We start from the raw sequence: 24,162 nt of genomic DNA on the forward strand, positions 1-24,162 counted from the left end.
AATTATACCTAAGTTCAAATTCCAGATCCACCACTACTCACTTTGGGCCCCAAGCAAAGCATTTTCATCCTCTTTGAACTTTACCTCTAAAACAAAGAAAACAACATTTGCCTTATCATCCTCACAAGGTTATTTGGAAATCACTGAGGTAATACATATGAAAATCCTTTGTAAATCTCGAATTGCTATACAAAAATAGAAAGGATTATTATGACTATTTCAGCCTTGACAGGGATCTCTGGGACTACTTTTTAATAACCCCTGCAAAAGAGAGCCATAGCATCACCTTAAAAACATAAAAACTAGACGTTTGTATTCTCACGCAACCATCTGTAGTGTGTTAGCGAGCATTCTTTCACCAGCTTTTGTTCAGGCTGTAACTCATAAAGGCAATGCTGGTGCCTATTTCTTTTGCCAAAAAAGCCCTTTCTCATTTTTATATTCACCCAAATCAAATCTTTTTGAGCTATTGAACAATCCTTCTTCTCTGTACCAATCCTTTGAGCTTTTCCTACAAATGCCAATACTCTTTCTGGAGAACCTGTTTTAGGCAAAACCCAGTGTTAAATGTTGTGTGGGATGCTAAACTGAGCAGAGCCATAGGGTTTCTTCGAGTGTCATCAAGTAGAGGGGTTGGGATGGGATCAGTAGTTGCATGCGATGACCAGGGTGGGAAAGAACACAGGTGCTGTGGGAGGTCAGAGAAGGGGTGACACAGCTAAGGAAGGAGTCGTGGAGGAGGCAGTACTGAGCTGGGCTCTTAGAGGTGGTCAAATTTAGATAAGCGGAGATAGAAGGTCACGCACGTGAAGTAAAGGTCCAGAAGCAGGAAACTCGGGAGCGTGGGGTAGGAGACCAGGGAAATAGGAACCAACACGGAATGGAGAAACCCGGTGATTTGAAACAGCGATCTGCCTCACAACACTGGAAGGTCTTGAGTCTGAACTCTATTTGGTAAGCAATGGAGAGTTTGTAGTGAAGTGTTTTGAAAGTAAAAATGACATTAGCAGAACTGTGTTTAGGAAGGGTGATCGCTGCAGTGGATAATTAGGAGGCTCTCGACTACTACAAAAAAGAATCCAACTGGTGGACTGGGAATGAGAAGGGGGGGCGTGAAATCCTGACTATGGGGCGGGTAGAAGGAATGGGGAATGAGGAAGTGGGGAGAGGGAGTAAAAACAGCTTTCAGGAAGAATAGCCATGAAGGCGAAAGCTAGAAAGAGATACAACTTTAAGAGAGGATATTTTATTAAGTGGATCTCTCTCCAAGATGTACAACATAAATGGGAGGGATGCTGCGGACAATAGAGAGCAAAGAGTCAGAGGGAGCAGTGATTTTCAGGCTGTGTATTGAAAGTCAGGAGAAGAAACAGATCTTCAAGGGGTGGGGAGGAAATAATAAATGTAGAAAAAGAATATAAGATATATGGCACATGCATACATTACCGGTGGCATTATAATTGTAAAACATTTATGGAAAGCAATTTAACACATACATATTATTCTAATTCCGTGTGTGTGTGTGTATATATATAAGGAACATTAACAACTTCATACCCGTTTACCCAAATCTGCTTTGGAGAATTTACACATAGGTAATAATACAAAAGAAAGAAAAAGAGTTATGCATTAAGATGTTCATAGTAGTGTCATTTAAAATGATAAAAAAAAAAACAAAGTAAAAAAAAATCCAGATCTTTAACCAAATGGAAAAGATAATTTGGTTGGGCATCCATTGATTTAAAAGCTTGACAAACTATTTTGAATGGAATGAGTACTCAAATTTATGGCATGGAAATTCACGCAGAAAAAATGGTTGCTAGAAATATACATAATTCTACTCTGAACTGCAAGCGCACCATTACATCTCAATGACAAGAATGACCACAGCAAGAACGAGGGGTGTCTTCTTAGTCAATACTCGGGCCTACCCTGTAATTAGGTTCCCCTATTTCCTCGATTTTATAGATCAGGAAACTGAGTCTTAGGGAGATTAAGTAATTTATTCAAAATCACAAATCCAATACTTTGAGGAGTTGGTACTCCTCGGTGGTGGCTGTGCTTCACTCTAGAGCCTGTGCTTGCCATTCCCTCCATACTAAATAACCAGTTCTTTCAGCCAGTTGTAAAAACTGCACTAATAAAACCAATTTTCGACCCACAAAGACAAAAGAATACATATATTTCTGTCTTTTAACTGGATTTTGCCTAAGCATGGACATCAACATATTTTCTCTATATTTTTTACCGTCACTTTTTTATTCTATGAAAGATGCATGCTTGGTTTAATATTTGCATGAAGCTAAATGTTCAATGAATATAGTACCTGAAGATTAGTTGTATTTTCTCTAGAGCCATGATTTGGAGGAAAAAAACACCCCTAACACATTACATTCATTATTTATGAACAAAAGCATAAGGCTACTTAATATAGACTTTGCTTTGATTTTAATGGCACACATTTATCCTTTAGGACATGATCCATGAAAATGTAAACGAGACACCTTAATTGTGTTTAGCCCTCATTCCAAGCAATATTTTTCTCTGCAGTGATGGAAAAGAAACAGAATTAATTATCAGAAACACCCAGATAATTATGTTAGAAAGCTGTGAAACAAATGTGCACATTATGTCCCTCGAGAATTTCCATTAGAACATCTTCGCACCAGAAGACACTCAATCAACACATTTTTATTTATATCACTTGAAAATACATATTCTGGGAAGAAGGAATTACCTTCAGTTTTTCTTCAAGCTCTGTTAGAGAGGCACATAATTCAGTAATAGATTCAAGAACCTCCTTGTGTTTTGCCACTATTTTCTCAGCATACTTCTGCCCTTCTTCAAAACCTGGGGAAGAGATGGGACAAAACTATTTTTAAAAGTCAAATCCTAGCAGGAAAAAAAAAAAAAAGCCCAGGCGTTAATTAATCTCCCCAGTGTCTGGTGTAAGGGCTGGTAGATAGTGAGTGCTTAATAAATACTTGCTGAACACATAAATAAATTAATATAGTCTTTTATGGTATTCTAGAAAAATGGTTACATGTGTTGTATCATGTCACTTTTATGTAACCTAAATAATGTTGCTATATTAATACTCTTAAAGCTTCATTCTAATCAGTTTTCTCCTGTTCAGAACATTCAGTGGTTCTTCCCTCCCTAGAAAAGCACACATTCAAGGCCCTCCGTGATATGGTTTCCACCTGCCTCTCCCAAATGTGTGTCACCCTGATTCCCTCACGTATTTCATCTCTGGCCAGACTGACCCAGCAAACTCTTCCTTCAAAATCCCACAGCCACTGAGTATTCTTTCCCGCTCTGGGAATGCCCTCTCCCCTCTCCCTATTTCTGTTCTTAAAACCCCACCCACTCTTCAATGCCAATATCTTTGTGAAAATGTTCTTAACCATTCCCAACTGGATTTTCTCTCTCCCTCTTGGAATAATAATAAAAATATGTGCCATGTAGTGAGTGCTTATGATTTGCCTGGGGCTAAGCACTTTATATGCGCTATCTAATGTCCTTGGGTAGGCTCTATTGGGTTTCACAAATGAGCAACCCGAGGCTCGAAAGAGCCTCTTCAGGTGACCCAGACAATAGCTGGAGGAGACAGGGTTTAAACCCAGGGCTATCACACTCTACAGCTGAGGCTAAACTTCATTGTGCATTATTATGGGCTGAAGTGTGTCCCTCCACAAAATTCATATGTTGAGGTCCCAATCCCCAGTATCTCAGAAGGTAACCATATTTGGAGACAATGTCTTTAAAGAGGTGAGTAAGCTTAAAAGAGGCCATTAGGGTGAGGCCCTAATCCAATGTTACTGGTGCCCCTCTAAGAAGGGGAAGATACACCAGGGGTGCCTGCGCACAGAGGGATGTCTTTGTGAAGAGGCAGCAAGAGAGGGACCAACTGCAGGCCAAGGAGAGAAGCCTCAGGAGAAACCAAGCCTGTCGGCGACTTGATCCTGGACTTCCGGCCTCCAAAACTGTGAGGGAATAAGTTCCTGTTGTTTAAGTTCCCCAGGCTGCGGTATTTTGTTACGGCAGCCCTGGAACACCAGTGCACACATTTTATCCTTCTTCACTGCTTTAACCACATCAAGACTTCTAGGCCTGGACTGTGGATCCTCCAATGAAAGAACTAGGTCTTATTTGTCTTTGTAGCAATCACAGCTCTTAGTACATAATAGGTACTCAAAATTTTTTTGAGATAAATGTATTTGCATTAAAACTTTGGATTCAGTAATGCTTGGGTGGCCTGCAAGAGTTGATATAACATTCCTAAAGTATCTCACTTGAAACAAATTCTTAAAAATGCATAGCTTTGATACTAAACAGATGAAGACACCTGCCATTCATTTATTCCTTCAATGATTCACTTAATCATCAAATATTTGTCAATCACTTAGTAAGCACCAGGAAGCAGTAAACTAACAGGCAAAATCCTTTCCCTCACAGAGCTTACACTCTGGTAAGGAAAGCCAGACAACAGACAAATAACCATACAGCGTGGCAGTTGGTGATCATGGCCAGGAATAGAAAGAAAGCACGATACAGGACCATGCATGATGGGAGGGGAACATGACTTTTATGGTGTCTTTGTGAGTATTTACCATGTCCTGAAATTGAATAGGCACTGAAATAAAGTGATAAAATATACTTCTTTTGCCCTCAAAGTGCTTATGGTCAGTAGAGAAGACAGACAAATGAACAGATAATTATGCTACAGTGTGAAAAGTACAGTAATAGAGAGAAACATATATAATATTATGGGAGCAGAGTGCCTCCAAAATGCTTTAGTGCACTCCTACAGTTACTATAGTAACAATCAGACATCAATTAGATTTCACGAATTTTTCAATCTGTATTTTATTTTTATGTTTCTACCCTTTTCCTTTGGAAAATCATTAGTAATTCATTCTCAATAATTTAATATTAAGTAGTACAGGATATATTGTTCTACAAAAATTGTATGGCTACCCTTGGAGAATACTTCATGTTGCAGGAGAAAATATTTATCTGGTAGCAGCTGTGGGCAGCCAAATGATGCATTTTATAGCAGCTGTTGCTATCCTCTTTCTGGGCTGGATTTGCCTGGTTACTGGGTATTGCTCTTGGCCTCTTAGTTAACAATATTAGGGAATTCATGAAACTTATCCCTTAGCACTCTCAAGGGCCATCATCACCCAAAGGGGCTTCTTAAATGGGGGCCTCCTTTAGATAGAAGGACTTCTCAGGCTGACAACTGTGTTATCTTTCCTAGCCATGGAGAAGAGGAAAGCAGTACCTGTGACACCATAAGTTGAGTTCTCCCATTTATTCTACAGGTGAAAGGAAGGCAAGGATAAAATTTCCAGCTCTCTCTCTTTCTTTCTCTCTTTTTTGGTGAGGGAGATTGGCCTTGAGCTAACAGCCATGCCAATCTTCCTCTATTTTGTATGTGGGATGCCACCGCAGCATGGCTTGATGAGCGGTGTGTAGGTCCGCACCCAGGATCTGAACCCGCAAACCCTGGGCCACGGAAGCGGAGCACACAAACTTAACCACTACGTCACCAGGCCAGCCCCTTCCAGCTCTTTCTTTTATCCACACACTGTAGCCCTCACAGAAATGAGAAAGCTGTAGACTTCGGGCTTAGCTTTATACCTACTTAAAGTTTCATGGGAGTTTTGTATGTTTTTCAAGGAATCACTCTAGTGGAAATTAGATTTTTTGGTCTACAGAAGCTGAGTATTGTTCTAGTTTTATTACCCTGGAGAAGATCAACAGGAATGGGGGAGAAAAGAGACTAGAGAAGGAGGGTTTACACAAGGAAGTTAAGCATCCGCAGGCTTCATCTCCTATGGTCAGAAGTTCCTTCCTCAGTTCCCTGCTGTTAGTTTTGCAGATGTGGGTTCTTATCTTGAGCCTTTTCCGTGAATAGGTTGGTTAGTGAGAATGCTGAGGACTTGCCATGCTCTGCTTCCTGCTAGATTAGTTTCACTATAGGTTTGTTCAATGGCAAATCACCGGGTATCTTAAAAGAGGCCTCACCATATAAGCGCTGAGCGAGGTCGCTGATCTCCTGAATCCTTGCCTCTTGCTGTGGCACTGAGGGTGTGATAAACTTATTGAACTGCTGGTGGAGAATTTCCACGGCTTCCTTTGTCTTGCACTCCGTGGAATATTTTCCAACTCTTACAACTGTGGCACTTGCATCTTCATACCAAAAGTGACACTAAATCAAAATGGGATAAAGTAGGATTAAAGAGACAGCATCCTTCTAAAGTTCTTCATTTTGACCGCCGAAGTATCAAATTTCAATTTCCTCAAACTTTATATTCTTATTAGTTTGACCTTTCTAAGTCCTAACAAAGAAAATATCAAAGCATGATCAAATACTTTTGCACTTGGATATTAGAGTCAGATAAGAAAGTAAAGTAGGGAAATTCGTTAGATATTCCTGCCTTCTTGGATTTGCCTGAAGTCTAATTCCTTAGAGCAGTGTTGCAGACTCACAAGAATAGGCAGTACAAAAAATATACGGCACAGAAAGAATCCAGATATCAGCTAAAGGAAAGAAAAAGGCCCAAACACACAAAATCCTGGCTAATTAACTGAAATCATTAACAATACATGGACAAAGTATTGCCTGATTAACACTCTAATAAAACAAATTCTCTTTGAAAAATGAGATTTAGTCTACGGATTGAGGAAATATCATCTAAAGAATAGCATTTGACCTTTTTTAAATCGAAGGTTAGTCTTATTGTCAAAGCACCGTGGAGAATTGACACAGTTTCTCACTAAGAATAAATAACTGTGGTGGTAGGAATGCGTCTGCTCAAGGCCAGGAGCACTTAAACTGAGTGAGAAATAGAAACACACGACTCTGTTAGGAGCTGGCTTTGAATAAGTGCCACAGAGCTACAGCAAACCCGTATATCAGACATAGAAGAACGAGCATCTTGATCCTCCTTAATGTGGTGTTAAATCTAAAAACTCTACTGCATGGGTGATAAAGAGAGAGGTTTCGTATCTCAGAATAATGGGCTACAAAGAACACTCGAGAACTTCAAGGGTAGAGCTTCTTCAGTAGGAAGTGTGCAAAATAATAACTTTAACTTGTCAAATTTCACATAATTTACGCATACTTTACCATTTATCCTCATTTTTGTACCTGAAAAATCTCAGTATCACCTTTTCTTTCGAAATATTTTCAAATTCTGTGAAATAAATAAGTAATTTTGAGTATTTTAAACAGATATGCAGCAGTGAACATAATTCCATGATGGCTAAACATCTTGAGTCGATGAGGTTATAGGGAAATGAGAAACCCTCACATGTTGCTGTTAAGAGTAAATTAGTAAAATCTTTTCAAAGAGCAATTGGCCAATACAATCAAAACCTTGTAACATTCATCCCCTTTGGTCCAGCAATTCTATTTTAGGACATTTTCCTGAGGAAATAATCATGAAAAAGAGCATGATACATGGATTTAATGACAATAATAGCTAATGCAGTAGTGTTTTAAAGCAGCAGAGTTATTTTTTAAAACAACATTACACATGGATACCATTACAACAAGAAGAGGTTACCTCTTCTATCATCTCCTGGAGATGCTCAGTCAGGTCCAAATTCTTCTTGTAATCTGTCACAACTCTGTCAAACTCTTTTACATGTTTTTGCAAATCCTTCATGGCTTCCAGAAGAACACTAACTTTATTATTTGGATAATTTAATAAAGAAGTTTTATTTTCAACTTTTTCCATTTTCCTTTTTAAAGTCTGTGCAAAAGGAGAAAGTTGTAAATACAACATTCAATTTTTACTTATGAGGCGAGCTAGTGATTTAATATTAAGAGAAAGATTTGGAAAAAAATTTGTAGCTTCCTCCATTATAATGTGTTAAAATCACAATTATTTCAAATGGATTTTCCTCCAGATGGTTTATTGATTCAGCATTTAGCAAACACATAGAAAATTTACCATATACCAGGATCTATTCCAGATTTTAAGACTGATACTATGATAAAGAAAAGACAATGGTCATAAAATTAAGTATTTTGTTGTCCTCAGTAAGCTCGCTGTCTCCTAGGAAAGACACTCAATCTAGCCAGGATGTGGGACAATCTGGATAGGTATAAGGGGCTATGGGAGCAGCAGGGAAAGTTCCTAACATAGGCGAGTACAAGAAAAGGAAGAGAGGTGTACAAAAGGTGTGTGCATGTGTGCCTGCACACGCGTGTTTGTGTGTGTGTTTGTGTGCATTGGGAGGAAGAATGGAACCAAAGAGGCTGGATTCTGGCTCCATTCTGGAGCTGCCTCAAGAGACAAATCAATTTATCATATATTTTACACGAAGAACCCAATTATTATAAAAACGGAAAACTACCTTTTCAGTTCCAATGCTGTAAAAAAGCCCAAGATTTAGGCATCCAAAGTTGACATACAAATGATTTTACAATCATTGTAGTAGTGCACACACACACACACACACACTTTCTCATTACCTGTAATTTTTCACCATACATATCAACTTGTTGAATTTGATATTTAAGAATCTTCAGATTCCGAGCTTTTTCATTTTTCTTAGTGTAATTAAACTTCAAATTGTTGAATTTCTTTTTGATATCTTTGAATGACTCTTTGAGCTGCAGTTCAATAAAAAGAAAGAGGTAATTTCCAAAATGGGAACACTAATATTCACTAGTAATAAATCAAAATATCTAACATTTCAAAATATTCATAATCTTAAAAATGCATTCAGAGTGACTGTCAATAGAAAAAAAGTCTGCGAAGTGAACACATAATGTGAATTTAAACATATCCTCAAAGTATAAGTAATTATAAATTGTTCTCAGTAATTTTTGATTTGTAATTTATAATTAAGATTACAGTTATAGAACATCTTTTGGCCTCTAAGTAAGAACATTTTTATCATATTATACACTATCAACGACTCTAGTTTTCTTATTTGTATTTATTTAACATCGTTTTCCCCATTCACTCTGTTCTCTATGTGCTAATATTTGTCCCAGACCCTCCCATCTCCCAACACTCTGTTAGAGCCATCAGGTACAAATTTATCAAGGCTCCAAGGAGCTGTTCATGTTGCAGAGGTCAATGAAGTGTTTACATTTAAACCACCAAGGACATTAGTGGGGTGGAAGAGGAGACCTAATTTGAGATTTAGCAGGAAAAGGACATTATTTGCCCAAATCCAGCTAAAAATTATCTTTCATGAGCAGTTTTCAGAAGAGATTTACTCTATAGATGTAGGCCATTCGCTTCAGAGGTCCTTCAAAAATGGAAAGTAAAGTGACAGTGTCACCAGTGATGGCATGCTAACTTGTATATAAACAGAGTATATGGCTATACATTGAGAATAGGGTATGCATTATGACAGTATTAAAAAATAGCTTGACTTTACCAGTGAACCAAAATTCTAAGCAGTCCATTTCCATTAAATGCTGCACTTTCTATGCCCTTCTCCATATTCAAGAAGAATAAATATATTGACAGGCAATGCTCTCTTTATATTATCAGCAAAGAGAAGTACAGAGAAAACATAAAATTTCTCAGATTATATGGAAGCATTTAACAGGAAGAAAGAACAATGTCATGGTTGATAAATTTGAGCTATGATAAGAAAAGTCAGAAATACATTAAAATTATTTTCAATGACAGCAAATAAATTATTTGGGAGGGAATAAAGGCTGTGTACATGCTAGATTTTAGACCCATAATGCAGAAAAACATATTTACCCTAGAAAATGTTTGCTTTCTCAAAAGGCTTATTTCAAATTCTGCATGTTATCAAAACAAATCTTTGACCTTATCTTTCACACTTCCTGGAGACAATTATCTGTAAAGCCCTAGCAGACTTGCATCCGTGGAAATTATTACACTGATGCAATTTTTGCATCTGACACACCTCTACTTAATCAGTTTTGTTTATCTTATATAGTAAATAAAATTGTTGAACACTAGTTTTAGGCTACAAACTAAACCTAGCACAGAGACCATATCAAACAGTTAAACTGAAAAATCAGTAACATTCTGAAGGAGTGGAAGGACCTATAGCTTCAAAATTTGAAAACTATTTCACCATTAGAACTCAGGAAAATATTTAAAATAACATATTTAGTGGGCATATTTGTGAAATAACCAATTAATATTTAAATTCTTTGGTATTTGGTGTTTTAATATGTATGTGTTTGATTTTAGAAGGAAAGGACAAATGAGGTCAATTTTATGGGATTCAGATACAAAGGGACTACATCCTTAGTTAGTCACATAAAAGTCTGGCAAGAACTTTCTCCCCGAAGTCATAAGCTGCCATGATAGGTGTAATAACTACCACATCTGAGGAAACCAGAGATTCTTATATTAAAAAACATGTCCTCAATGGGGAGTTATTGTTTAATGAGTACAGAATTTCTGCTTAGGATGTTGAAAAAGTTCTGGAAATGAACGGTAATGATGGTGGTACAACAATGTGAATGTACTTAATATCACTTAACTGCGTCCTTAAAATGGTTAAGATGGTAAATTTTATGTTATGTGAATTTTACTACAATTGAAAATACAATTCTTATTTATTTAATTTATTTTTTTGAGGAAGATTAGCCCTGAGCTAACATCTGCTGCCAATCCTCCTCTCTTTGCTGAGGAGGACTGGCCCTGAGCTAATATCTGTGCCCATCTTCCTCTACTTTATATGTGGGACACCTGCTACAGCATGACTTGACAAGCAGTGCATAGGTCTGCACCCAGGATCCGAACTGGCGATCCCTGGGCCACGGAAGTAGAGCATGTGAACTTAACTGCTGTACCACCAGGCTGGCCCCCAAATACAATTTTTATTTTTAATAAACATAAATAAGAGGTTGGCCCAGTGGCGGAGTGGTTAAGTTCATGTGCTCCGCTTCAGTAGCCGAGGGTTCAGATCCCAGGTATGGACCTACACACCACTCATCAAGCCATGCTGTGGCAGCATCCCACATACAAAATAGAGAAAGACTGGCAACAGATGTTAGCTCAGGGCCAACCTTCCTCACCAATAAATAAATAAATAAAAATAAACATAAATAAAATAAAAGGAAAAAAAAGTCCTGTCATTAACATCTATCCATTGGAAAATGAAATTTTATATTCCTTTTTTCCTTACTGGAACATGGCATATATTATAAACTTCAGACTAGAGAAAGGAAGTGGGGTTCTCTCATCAACCTGATAACCACTGGGTTGCATCTGCTTGTTTAAACGGGAAAGATCAACATCTATTTGAAAACTATGTGATGAACGCAGAAAGGCTGAGATTTAACACTTTAAACCATGAAATTCCAAGTCTACTTTGGATTAAGAAATTTAAGACTGATAAACGATGAGTGAAATTTAATTTCTGTTTGCTTCCGAATGTACGCACTTCTGAAGATGATTTATAAGGCCAAAGAATGTTTTGGTGCTCTGGATATGTGAAATGGAATCAGCTTCTTTCTGACACATGAGCTCCTTTGACCAAGTTGCTGGCACTTACCTCTTTTGGACCCACTGGAAATCCATTTTAAATCCTGTGCCTTTCCCAGCTCAGATTCAGGACTATTGCAGATATGAGTGGAAGGCAGCATGCATGACCTACCTTCAGCAACTGAGGTTTTCAGAAAAATCTAGCCATGCCTAATTTTCTTACCTGTGCATTCCAATCTGAAAACTTAACTTCCTGTCTAATCCCCCCACAACTTGTGATCATGTTTTTAAAGGAACTGAGTGTCATGGTGGCTTGGCTGTGGTATCATTGTTCATGCAGCTGTTTCTAACTTTAGTTAGCTTGTCAACAATGGAGAATGGTGGAGATGGCTAGGACAACTGCTCAACTGGGGCACATAAGCAAAAAAAAAAAAAAAAAGCCACCCAAAGCTTGGGGCAAGATAAGTTTTACCCTATTAGAAACCTTTAAATGTTGTCATAATTCATATTAATAAAATTTCTGAAAGTCTTAAGCAAATGAAGAGAAAGATATTTTTTTCTAAGGAATAGTGTGATTTTCCTGTCTTTCTACTTGCTCGGCTCCTCCACATTTGCTATGGAGTAAGTAGACTAAGTTAGTATAGCTATACTTAGGAAAAAAATTGTTAAGACTTTAAAACTGTAGTTCTTTTGAAACTAGTAGAATGAGCATCTTCACCAAATTTCCCAGGGAGCAGTAAGCCTCTTGCAGGGTTAGGAATGAGCAAAGCCTCTTTGAGACGAAGCAGAAGGGAAAGAGGCTGACAGTGAGGCTGGCTTGCTATTCTTAGTCTTGACGAAGCTGGTTGAGGCAACTTTGGCACAAGAATGAATTACTTGTGAGTCTGTTGCTGGCAAGGCCAATCTACGTGAGGGATATGGGACATTTTAAAACTAAGGAAATGTGTTTAAAACAGAAGCCTTTCATTAGAACTATGGGATATGTTTGGCCAAAAGCAAAAATACAAAACAAGTAGTCTATTTCTCTTAACATACACTTCACGAGCTTCATTTCTTGACCATTACTTTGCCCACTGCAGAAAAAAGCTTTTTAATATTCGTTTCCAGTCACAGAAGGTTGCAATGTTATCACCACCCAAGGATGCCTGAATTTAAAATGATGGGACCTAAAGACTCATAATTTAACCCAAATGATTTGCCACAATTATTAATGGCAGAATACTAAGCCTTAGTGCTGGAGAGACTCCAACACAAGACTTTCTTGACCTCCCTCCATTCAGCAACCACATTGCCATCTTCCTGTACTTAAGGCCAGAATTGTAGCGGCAGAAAGTGGGGCAGCTCTAAAAGAGGTGACAATTGCTCCATTTTAAATTGTAGGTGGCAGCATGTCTCAGTAACAGGTATCTTATCCACTCTGAAAATTCTGTGTGCTCCTAATATATTTAGGTTTTATTTTCTGGATGTGATAACTATGATTTTAAACTTCAGCTCTCTCTATTCTTCAGAAAGAAGAGTCCTGTTGCAGATGTTAAATGCTAAACTTTTAAGAGATTTTAATTCTATGGGATGAACGTTTTCAGAATAAATTATAATCGTTCCTACCTCTTACATATACCATCAAAATGGACCATGGTGGAGCCTGATAATGGGCAGCTATGACTGTGAATTCCCATGGGATTTAACTTGCCCTGGACTTCCAAGTTTCCTGAGGACTTTTGTGTTCTTATGATCTGGCACACAGTAGCTTCATTAATGATATTTGTTGAATACGATAAAAAATTTAGATTTTTTTCTTAAAATGATGAATTAGGGTTATCAATCTGGAAAATAATAATTATCCGTACTATCCCATAGTGCTGCCCTCATTGGGTGTTTTGCCCATTTATACACTCTTTCTCTGCTTCCTTTCCTGCTTGTGGGTGACTGTCCGTGGTCATTTTGTCCACAGCAAAGCACTATATGACATTAGGAGGTTTAATTTTATTAGTTGTAAATGTGTCTATAGCAGCACCATTCGCCTATCCTAATTTACTGCTTCTGATCTTCGTATCCTTAGAACTCAGATGACGGACACACAAATTGACAAAAGAATATGTGGGACTGGAACACAAGACTGACATACGGAATATACATACACTAAGTCTTCTTCTGTTTCCTTCCTGATGGACAAGATGTTGCAACAGTGTAAAAATTTCAGGCTGAAGTAATATAATTATACGAAAGCTTCTGTTTGAAAAATTTATTTTGAGAAAATGGATATCAACCCCATTCTGTCATTACTATTCTTTTCAGCAAAGTAGTTGTTTGTGACCCATAATGAGATTTCAGTTACAAATTTCCACCAACATCAGGTAAATGTAAAGGTAATTTTTTTGGTGAGGTTGAAAGAAGAAAACATGCTCAATATGAACTTATTACATTTCTAAATAAAGACGTGTAAAGAATGAGTAACTAATGACGTTCTGTCATGTAACAAGGCAGAAAATGTCTATAATGCTGTGTATTAACAACTTATTTATATTGCCAGGCAAGAAAATATATAGTGAAATTCAACATTCATGCATACAAATGTATCTTTGTGTGAAATGGATGGAAAAAACCTCAACAAAATCTGGCAGTCTGAAGACTGTGTTTTCTCGTACGTAGAAATGGAGAAAATGAGGTTTTGTAATTTCCTATGTCTTATGTAGTGTATGAAGTTAGAAAATAATAACATTTTACCCAAAGATAATCAAGGCAAATAACCATGGTTCCTCGTCTTTAAGGAAGTATCACATCACATTAAAAAAAAAAAAATCTCATTTAGAACCTCACTTTATTTTTCCTTAAGGCACCGAGTCCTTTTCTAAGGGTCTTTAGTGCAGTTAAAACCACGAACGTTAGTTATGGCATTGCCAAGGAAGTAATTTTGATTCAAATAGTCAAGTGAACTGTGCTATTATATCAGATCATAGAGTTTATAACAGATACGCTAGAAAATAAGGAACAGAAGAGGAAATAGAAAAAGGATATATGTAGCCTCAGACCATGAAGCAGTTGAATCGGCTAAAATATTAAGTAAATAATGAAATATGAGTTTAGCAAGTGACAAGAATGTTGGTGCCCAGCAAAGGTTGGTGCCAAATAAACGAGCCCCTGGCCCGACGCTGACTCCCTGAAACACTACGGGCAGAAACGCTGCAGTCCTGAAGCATATTGCTCAAATGAAAACTGTGCAGATCTCAATTTTCTCATGTGAAAAGTGAAGATGTTGAACTAGACATCCTCCAAAATCTATTTCAACTCAGAGCCCCTGAACTTCCAAGAAGCACTTTAAGCACATTGGAAGCAAAACAATGCGTTTTTTTAAATCAACTTAGACAATCTAATGCTATGCTTGGTCTGGCTCCCTGGTGGCGTATCTGACTTTATGTTATTTATACGGAAAAAAAAAATAGTATAACATGCTGCTTTTATTTTACATAATGTTTCAAGTACCTATACCAAACACTAATAGTGATGATAATAATAATGTCTAGGTGTCAAACATTATTACCACTTGGAATCTGACCATCTGTTTGTGCTCTGATATTCACAATACAAACTAGAACACACATGTTTATTTCACTAAAGGGCACTAAGTCTATGGCCATACCACCCTGAATGTGCCCGATCTTGTCTAAGGGCACTGAAAACATTCTTTCTGATTATTTTCTCATCAGGCTTGTGTTGGAAAGTCCAGGGCGTGTATGATACACTGTGATATGCCTACTATATCTCTACAAGAAAGGAAAGAGAAAAGTAGCAAAGATTTTCAAAGATCCTTTAAATGTGAAACTGTAACTTACATGGAAGATTACTTGGATTTGAAGTAGAAGCAAAAGGGAAGAATAGCTCTGTTAATATTGAAGATCACCTTAAAGTGATATTTGATTCCTAAATCGGACCCGCACGTATCTGTTTGCTCATTCCTATTATGGTACAGACAATCCTGGGGTGTCCCTACTATGACTGGAAGGGATATCTGTTGTCCCAGCCGGCTGGCTCCCAGCACCGCTCATCACGAGGTAGCCTTGTAAATAGAACCACAGTGGGAAGGGCCTGAACAGAGAGACCCAGCTCCGTAAATGCCACAGCTCTGCAGGGAGATGCAAACTGAACCATGGGGAGCTGGGAAGAACCCTTAGCCTGCCTGACTGTGGTTTCAGTAAACATAGTGCCGAACATCACCGCAGGGAGAGAGATTTTTGGCAAGACCAAAGTTTACCCCAAAAAAGGGAGGAAGAAGAAGAAGAAAGAAGATAACTTTGGGAAAGATAGTAAAAAAACTGTTTCCATGGCTGTGAATTCTAATTTTATAGCCTTGGGGAGAATAATGCTCTCTTTAAGATTGTTTTCCTCAACAAGACCTGACTGAAGTGCTTGTACACTTCAGTACAAGGAACGGGGAGAGGCCATTCCACTACAAGAGGGCAGGCTACAGCATGGATTCAACCCCCAATGAATTAACAAGTCTCTAGCTCAAAGTGACTCCCTGGAACACAGACTCTGAGCAGAGACTCTGCAGTCCTGTGGCACACTGCGAAATTGAAAATCGTTACTGGTGTTAGTTCCTGTTTCCCTCCTGAACAGGATGCAAGTGGCCTCTCCTGCTCTCTCCCCTCTCACTTTCCTTCCAGCCACGCTCCCTTCCTGCACTTGCCTGTGGTCTACAGAGTGTGGCCTGCAGGAAGGGGCACTTCAGAACTAGAACACCGTTCAAATTTAGCGTCATTACACTTTAATTCAGGCTCTAAGATTGTTTGATAATATTTGATACTCACTGGGCCTAGATTGTCTAAACAGCATACACAGAACATTAGAGAAGGTTTACCCCTTCGTTTTTCCTCCACTCTCTTTCCTAATGGACTTGTGACTAATAAAATCAGAAACCTTTTGCTCTTAATGGAGACAAATCTGGAATTACGGCAGCTGTGTTCTGCTGTCAGTCAAGAATCAGGACCCTTGTTATGCATATTTGTTTTCCCCCCAGAACAAGCAAGCCTTTGAATGGAAGTTTATCCAGGGCAGGATGGTTGCGGTGCAGGACGTGTCGGGGTGGGGTTCGGGTAGAATTGAGGGAGAGGAGGTGGAATTGCGTGTGTCTGTGTGTGGCCGGGGTGCATGGAGGCTGAGGACTTGCATCTGTTATTCCTTTCTCTCTAGGACGTGTTTTGCAGGAAAAGCCACTCCGTTTGAGTAAATACGAAACCAGCCACTTGACTTTGGTGATAATACTTTGTAGCCTCTGAGGCAAAAAGCCTGCTCCGGTGGCCCTCATCACCTCCGTCAGCATGAGTCAGTGGTACTTAAATAGAATCTCAGCAGCCTGGAGCCGGGCGCAAAGGGACTGTGTCACCCTTTCCGCCCTGATGAGCTGTATCCTCTTGAGCAAATGGCTGCTATAAGGGTTTGGGGGCGGGGGAGGGGCGGGCAGAAAGCAAACCAAAAAACTGGAATATTGCATTTTAGGTTTTTCTATGCATTGACAACATACTGACTCTTCAAAAAATTGGGAGCTTGAGGTTTACTCAAACTTTCTGAGCTCTGAGGCCATTGCTTAGAGCATTAAAGGTCAAGGGTGAAAAAAGTCTCCCGATTCATTGTGTGTATTATGTGCGCGTGCGCATGCGTGCGCGTGTGTGGCCTTTAAGGTACACGCTTTAGGTTCCTAGCGGGTTTTTTGGCAACGTGTCAGTTGTGACCCTTGCACCCCCACCTCGTTTATCTCGTCCCTTGTGGTGCAGTACTCCAAGCTGCAGGTCAGGGTCCTGTCATACTCCTCGGCCTCGGCCCGCCAGCTCACACTGTCCCGCTCAAGGGCGTCCAGCTGCTGCTGTAGGTTCTTCGCGGAAACATTAGAGCAGTTCTAAAAACCAAAGGGAAGCGGAAGTGAGAAGGGAACGGGCAAAACAGCCGCGAGACGAATATGCTATTTACCTGCATTAGGAGATTCACAAAGGACACTTTAAAAAAAAAAAGGCTCCTGATTTCTTTTACCTAAAGCATATGAACATAATGATTTCAGAAAGAAGCCAGACACCCAACAAGATGGGAAAGGCAAAAAGCTGCTACATTTCCCGTCTTGAAACTTCGGTTTTGAAGATTAGCTCATCACACCCAACTCCTCGGAGACACCATTCATTATAAGGTATAATTTTTACTTCAAAAAAGGCATAAAATATGCATTAGAAATATTCGCCTTCTGCACTGTAATTTTCCCGTCAGCTTGAGCTTCACCTCGGGTTCCTTACGCAAGCGCTCCAATCTCGGCTCAGCATGGAGGGCTGCTGAGGCCAAGGCCAGACTTGGATTGGAGAACAATTTACATTATTCGTGCGAAATGAGACTCTTACTTTTTTTTCTTTTTAAACTAATAAAATAAAACTCTTTAAAAAGCAAGCTCCTTCTTGGTAAAAGTTCTATTAACAGCAACAGATATTTTGTATTTCTCTTTCTTTCAGTTAAAAAAAAAACCACTTTAGGTTCGCTACCTTCCGTAAAGTTTGGTGGATATCTTAAATGATCTTTAAAATAAAATTGGCTATATGATTTTATTAAGTTATACATATTGGATAGAATTAACATAATCTTTTCTTTCTTCAAATTAGGAATTTGGAGAAAAATATTTTTTAAAAAATCAGTTAATCCAATGTTACTGCAATTAAAAAATAAAAAAATAAAATAAAATATGAAAAAAATCAGAGCTCGCTGTGCTATTTATGAAAATTTGATCTGGAATTATTTCCTTCTCTTTTAGGCTGCTTTCTTAAGGTCAGCCCAGTGGAATAAAGAGATGGAGTGACTGGTGCCTGGAGCCCTGCGTGGAGCTCCATTCTGGCTTTTATGCATAAAGCAGCTTCTCTGAGATCAGATTCTGCATCTATAAAATGAGAGTCCTAGGCTCCATGGTCTGTCGGATGGATACCCTCCAGATCTGGAATGCTAAACAGCATTGCCCAATTGAAACATAACGTGAGCCATATAAATAATTTTAAATTTTCTAGTAGTCATATTAAGAAGTAAAAAGAAACAGGTAAAATTAATTTCATAATATAGTTCATTGAACCAAATATGTCCAAATATCATTTTAACATGTAACCAAATATAAAAATATTAATAAGGTTTTTTCTCATACTAAGTCTTTGAAATCTGGTGCATATTTCACACTTAGAGCACATCTCAATTGTTTGCTAAATTCCTCTCAGAAATATTTGATCTGTATTTAAATTTCATAGAGTTTACAGTTTTTTTTTTTTAAAGATTTTACTTTTTCCTTTTTCTCCCCAAAGCCCCCCGGTACATAGTTGTATATTCTTCGTTGTGGGTCCTTCTAGTTGTGGCATGTGGGACGCTGCCTCAGCGTGGTTTGATCAGCAGTGTCATGTCCGCGCCCAGGATTCGAACCACCGAAACACTGGGCCGCCTGCAGCGGAGCGCGCGAACTTAACCACTCGACCACGGGGCCAGCCCCTAGAGTTTACAGTTTTAAAAGAAGATTCATTTATCCAAATTATTCCCAACATACTTAAAAGCTTTCCAATAACTATAGTGAGGATCAGTTTTAAATATAAATTAATTAGAGTTAAATAAAATTAAAAGTTTAGTTCCTTAATTGCATTAAGCACATTTTAAAAGTGAAAACCCAGCTGCCATATTGGACAACACGGCTCTACAATTTTATATTTTTCATTAGCGTGAGAATAGGTGTATTAAACAACTTTTATAGTCAGATTTTTTTCTCCTTAATATTTTTCTCTTTTGTTGTAGGTGGTAGAAACTCACCACAAATAACTACCCCAATGATTTAATATTTTTTTTAATGTAACATATGCTAAGCAATCTGCCTGGCTTCTTTCCTATGCTAGCCCACTTCCCAGCTACAATTAGGGATAAATGATGGTGTTCTCAGTTGCTTACAGGCCGCTGCACTGATGAGATGATCTCCACTCCCAGGGAAAGGGCCAATTTATGGAGATGGTCTATATGGGCCTGCTTTTCCCGAGAGCGACTGAGGTAAACCTGGGCATCATGAGCATCATCCACTTCCGTTGGCCGTTCTAGAAACTCCAGTCCTTTTGATTTGATGAGACGTCCCAGCTGGAATTTTGGGCATTCACAGTTAGCATGTTTCATATTTTTATTATGAAAACAGATTTTTTTAAAAGCCTATTTCCTATAATATATGTTACTAGCTGGTCAAAATGCTGCCAAGCCCATTGACAATTATTAGTGTTATAGCTAAATAAGTGTTACAATGCTGCAAATCAACAGGTAAAATTGAGGGACTAATATCATCATTTGTATTAAAGAAGAAAGTACTCTTGTTTTGGTCATGGCCTAAAACCTTAGCAAGATCTAAATGTGAGGTCTGAGTAAAATCAGAGCCTATTTTAAAAGGGTATCAATACATCTCCATTTTCTGTTAATAGACACTAATAACTGTGAAGTTTTTGTAAAAACAACCACCGCCATCAACAACAAATAAATATTTACTGAGCCCTATACGATGTCAGATACTTGAGATACAGAAAAATTGAATTTGTTTTCTTCCGTCAAAGAGCTTACACTCAAGTTGGTGAGAAAAGAGCTATGTTTATCAAAAAGTAATTAGGAATCAAGATGCTAAAAATAACAGCTGTGTGGAATAAGCAATGAGAGTTCTGGGAATTTAGAAGAGAGAGAAATCACTCCAAGTAGGCAGGATTGCTGGAAGCGGGGTCAGGGTTTAGACAGCAGAGAGGAGTTAGAGGCTCAGAGTTAGGAATGTGTGTGCCATCTTTGAGGGACAAAGAAGAGCTCTGTTGAACTGGGACATAAGGGAGGATGGGCATAGTGAGAGAAAAGTTAGAGGCCAGATTGTGGAAAGCTTCTAGTATCAGAATAAGCAATTTGGCCTTTATTACATAATAATTAATATTTAGTTTCATAGTTTAAGACAGAGGGCCTTCCAGACATCCATGACAAGTCTGACCTCTTCCTTTACTTGGTGGAACCGGACTGTCTTGTACAGGATATCTTCGTAATCTCGGATTCTCTCTTTCTGTTTCTGATGGAGGTGAATAAGGTCCTTCAGCTGTTGAGACTTCTCTTTCACAGGGGCTCCTTTGCCACTTAACTCTTCTGATTCTTTTATAATGTACTGAACCTCGTCACTCAGTTGCTAAAAAGTTAGAAGTGGTAAGAGGAATCGAGCTTTTAGAGAGCTTTTTACTTTACAGCTGACTATCTGAAGATCTAAATAACGAATCATTCTGTCATTTGTTAACATATACTTATTGTGAGCCTCCACTCCTGCAACTCCAGCCTTTGTGCTTGATGCTAGGGATATATTATTCCATCCCTATCTACTCAGAAATTTTTAAAAAATTATGAGCAATGCAAAAAAAGTGTTTCAAAGCTAGGTGGTGAAATGGAAAGTTATATATTTCTATGACACACCAAATATTCTAGTCATCTGTTAAATAAAAGTATTTTAGATATTTTATGAAGCCATGATCATCTCTGATATTTAATACGGACTAGAATCAGGTAGTATGGTAAGAACACCATGAGAAGACAATGTAGAAATATGTTGGGGGAATTACTTGTCCTTTGTGATAAAAGAATGATCAGAATGAACCACCAGCTGAGCAGCACAGTAGATATGCTGCTTTAAAATCAATCATCCCAGAATCCACAAATAGCTGTCACATGTAGGGAGGGGTAAACTGCCTTCCTTTTACCCAGCACTGCTCAGATATCCCTTATAGGAATTCAGATCCTGGGGTAGAACTTGCAAAGGGTGGACATCTCAAAGAGGAAGAAGCTATAATTTCAGGAATGGATTTTATATCAAAGATAAAAGTAATGGAAACGACTTAGGCTAAGAAAATAATCTTCAGAAGAATAGCTTAATAAGGTTCTTCAAGCTGAAATCAAGCCTGTGGGCATCAAATATATGCATGTCACAGGGAAAGAGCCAAAGAAGGTTGGGAATGGTCCTCAATTAGAGGAGTTAGGCGCACACACACACACTCGCACATGTGCAGGGGCACGTGCATGTTTGCGCACGCGAAATGCAAATAAACATATAACATAGGGTATATCGAAGAACCTCACATGTAGGCTAACTGAATTTTCTGAGAGTTTAGAGGAAAGAGTTCACTGTGGGTTACAATGGTGTGTGTGTTTTTTGTGTGTAGGGTGGTTATATATTACATCAGTTTTGTCTTAAAGGAATCTAAATTAGATATTCCCTAAATCTTCAATTGTCTGATTCTGGCATTCTCTAAAGCGAACACTAACGAAGTAGTGGCAAACAGAAATGCAGGTATCTTATCTTTGCAACAAAGAACAAGAATCCAGGCAGGAGGATAAAGCAACTGGCTACTATTTTCGGGAGTCGTGTTAGGTGTAGGGGTGGCAGGAGGTGCGGGATATGAAATGCATCTAGCAGTCAGGGGCTGGGAATATGACTTGGTTTTATCTCTGATATCCTGAGGGCTCCCTGAGAGGGAGAATGAGAGAGCACAGCAAAATTCCTGGGAGGGTGGTAGGGGTCTGGGGTGCCAGTGGTTGGGGGCAGTGACATCACAGTGGTGATTTCACACACGGAGGCTAGACTCTCTGTGTCAGAAGTTGCCCATCCTTACTTTGAGATGTTTCCATCTAAAACACGTCTATACCCCTTAAGAAAATACTTAGAGTGAAGACATGATAAATACATTAATAAGGAACTAATTTAATGCAAATTAAGATAATCTAAGATAAGAATATGTTAAAGATATTTTTTAGCCTGAATGTTCATGTGTCACCAAATATAGAACACTGAAGAAAAACAGTAAGAAAAATGTTTTTAAAGTGAATTTTTAGACAAGCAATGCTTTTGTTTAGAAAAATTAGTAATTCACCAGTCTGTGAAAATTAATTAGGTAAACCACAACCAAATAGATTTTAAATTTTTCTTCCATTCACCCAAGTCCATCAATCTATTTCTTCACCTGGAATTGAGGCTTCATTTCATTCCATTTTTTCCGTAGACCTAAAATGGTCTCAAGGTTCCCTCCAAGGTCAAGCGCAGACACAGGCATAAGTGCTTCCTGAAGAAGTTTTAAGCTGTGAGTAGTCTGAAATAAACATTGGATAGTTATGCATATGTATTCCGTGACATCGCCAGCAAATATGATATGATCATTCCAGTGATGATGTGATGTGTCATCAAACTTTTCAATCTCCATGAAAACACTCACCACCTCGGTGATCTTGTGGTTCTAAACTGCTAATGAACAAAAGCACGGGACCTGGGTTTCCTTTACCTTTTTGTTTTTATTGTGGTAAAATATACATGTCAAAATTTACCATTTTAAGTATGCAGTTCAATGGCATTAGTACATTCACACTGGTGTGCAACCATTACCACCATCCACCTCCAGAACTTTTTCATCCTCCCAAACAGAAACTCTGTGCCCATTAAACACTAACTCCTCATTCTCCCTCCCCGCAGGCCCTGGTAATCTCTACTCTGTTTTTTCTGTCTGTGAATTTCATTACTCTAGGCATCTCATATAAGTGGAATCATATAGTATTGATCTTTTTGTGTCTGGGTCCTTTCACTCAGAACAATGTTTTCAGGTTTTCTCCGTGTTGTAGCATCTGTCTGGATTTCATTCCTTTTTAAGGCTGAATAACATCTGGCGCATGCCCTCTCACCTTTCTAAGTTGCTCTTTGAATGCTCCCCACTGTTGTTTCACAGGCTTGCTTGCAGTGGCTTTAAGTTGCCATACCATCCGAAGGCGGCCGAGTTCTTCCCTTTCTGCCTTCTGTCTTTCCATAGTGTTCTCTATAATGTGCACCTCACTTTTCACATTTAATATTTCATTCTCTTTTGCCTGTTAAATTAATAATCCATATTATGGCTTTTCTTTCCCAAGAAGTACAATAGTTTTGCATAAAATGATTCTAGGAGGCAAACTATTGATCACAGCTGAAGCACAGCTCAGTTCTGATACCAAGACAAGGCTGAAAAGGCCGTGAGAGGCTCTCAGAGCCCATATTCTATGCTTGGAAGCTGGTCCAGGATTCTTCAAGACCCCAGTGGTGTTTGAGTCCCCTGCTAGTGTCTGGTTATTTCCTGGGCTTGAGGCATGATTAAGCGCTGGGATCTAGAAGTGGTGAAGTCAAGATTGTTTTAATGCATAAGTTTCGAAGTGTATTGCACTTTTTATTTTAACACCCTCATTAGAATATGTCAAAATCTCAATATCGTGGAATATGAGGGGGTAGCTTGTTTTGGGCCAGTTTTTCTCCTTAAACTATCCCATTGTATATCTTACAATTATTTTAAACTTCCCTAGTGAGCAGTTCCTCAAGTTACTCCCTTTTGTGAGAACTGAATTTTGCGGCTTATATATCTCTATATTTGTACCTCTGTTGTGCACCAGAAGCACAATATCTAAATTCAAAGACCTCTTCTCAACTTTGATATGTTCTGGCTGACTGATTTGAAATCCTTTGAAGAATGGTTTTAAACAAGGGGAAATTCAATTGGAGGATGAAAGATAAGAGAGGTAAAGAGTAAGACCACGTACTTTTTTATGTGCAAACATCAAAAAATGCAGAAGAATATTTGTTTGGCAAAACAGTGGTTTTTACTTTGATGGCCAGCCTTTCTCAATAAATCCTTGAATTTCTAAGGAGGAATTGTACATG

General features: G+C 38.5%; 1 protein-coding gene across 3 annotated transcripts in view; it reads right to left on the reverse strand.

Moving 5' to 3' along the window:
• Positions 1-24,162, reverse strand: part of CCDC141 (coiled-coil domain containing 141) — a 182,649-nt gene that overhangs the window by 13,845 nt on the left and 144,642 nt on the right. For all 3 annotated transcript variants that reach the window (XM_046658984.1, XM_046658983.1, XM_046658985.1), the window contains 9 exons: positions 23,163-23,342; positions 22,454-22,579; positions 20,446-20,634; positions 19,392-19,571; positions 17,191-17,340; positions 8,492-8,632; positions 7,578-7,766; positions 6,034-6,217; positions 2,738-2,850 (listed from right to left, as the gene is read on the reverse strand). In XM_046658984.1, the coding sequence (XP_046514940.1) occupies positions 2,738-2,850; positions 6,034-6,217; positions 7,578-7,766; positions 8,492-8,632; positions 17,191-17,340; positions 19,392-19,571; positions 20,446-20,634; positions 22,454-22,579; positions 23,163-23,342 (1,452 nt within the window). The remainder of the gene's footprint in view (positions 1-2,737; positions 2,851-6,033; positions 6,218-7,577; positions 7,767-8,491; positions 8,633-17,190; positions 17,341-19,391; positions 19,572-20,445; positions 20,635-22,453; positions 22,580-23,162; positions 23,343-24,162) is intronic.

Source organism: Equus quagga, chromosome 4, assembly GCF_021613505.1.
Source record: "Equus quagga isolate Etosha38 chromosome 4, UCLA_HA_Equagga_1.0, whole genome shotgun sequence".
In the NCBI taxonomy this organism is placed as follows: Eukaryota; Metazoa; Chordata; class Mammalia; order Perissodactyla; family Equidae; genus Equus; species Equus quagga.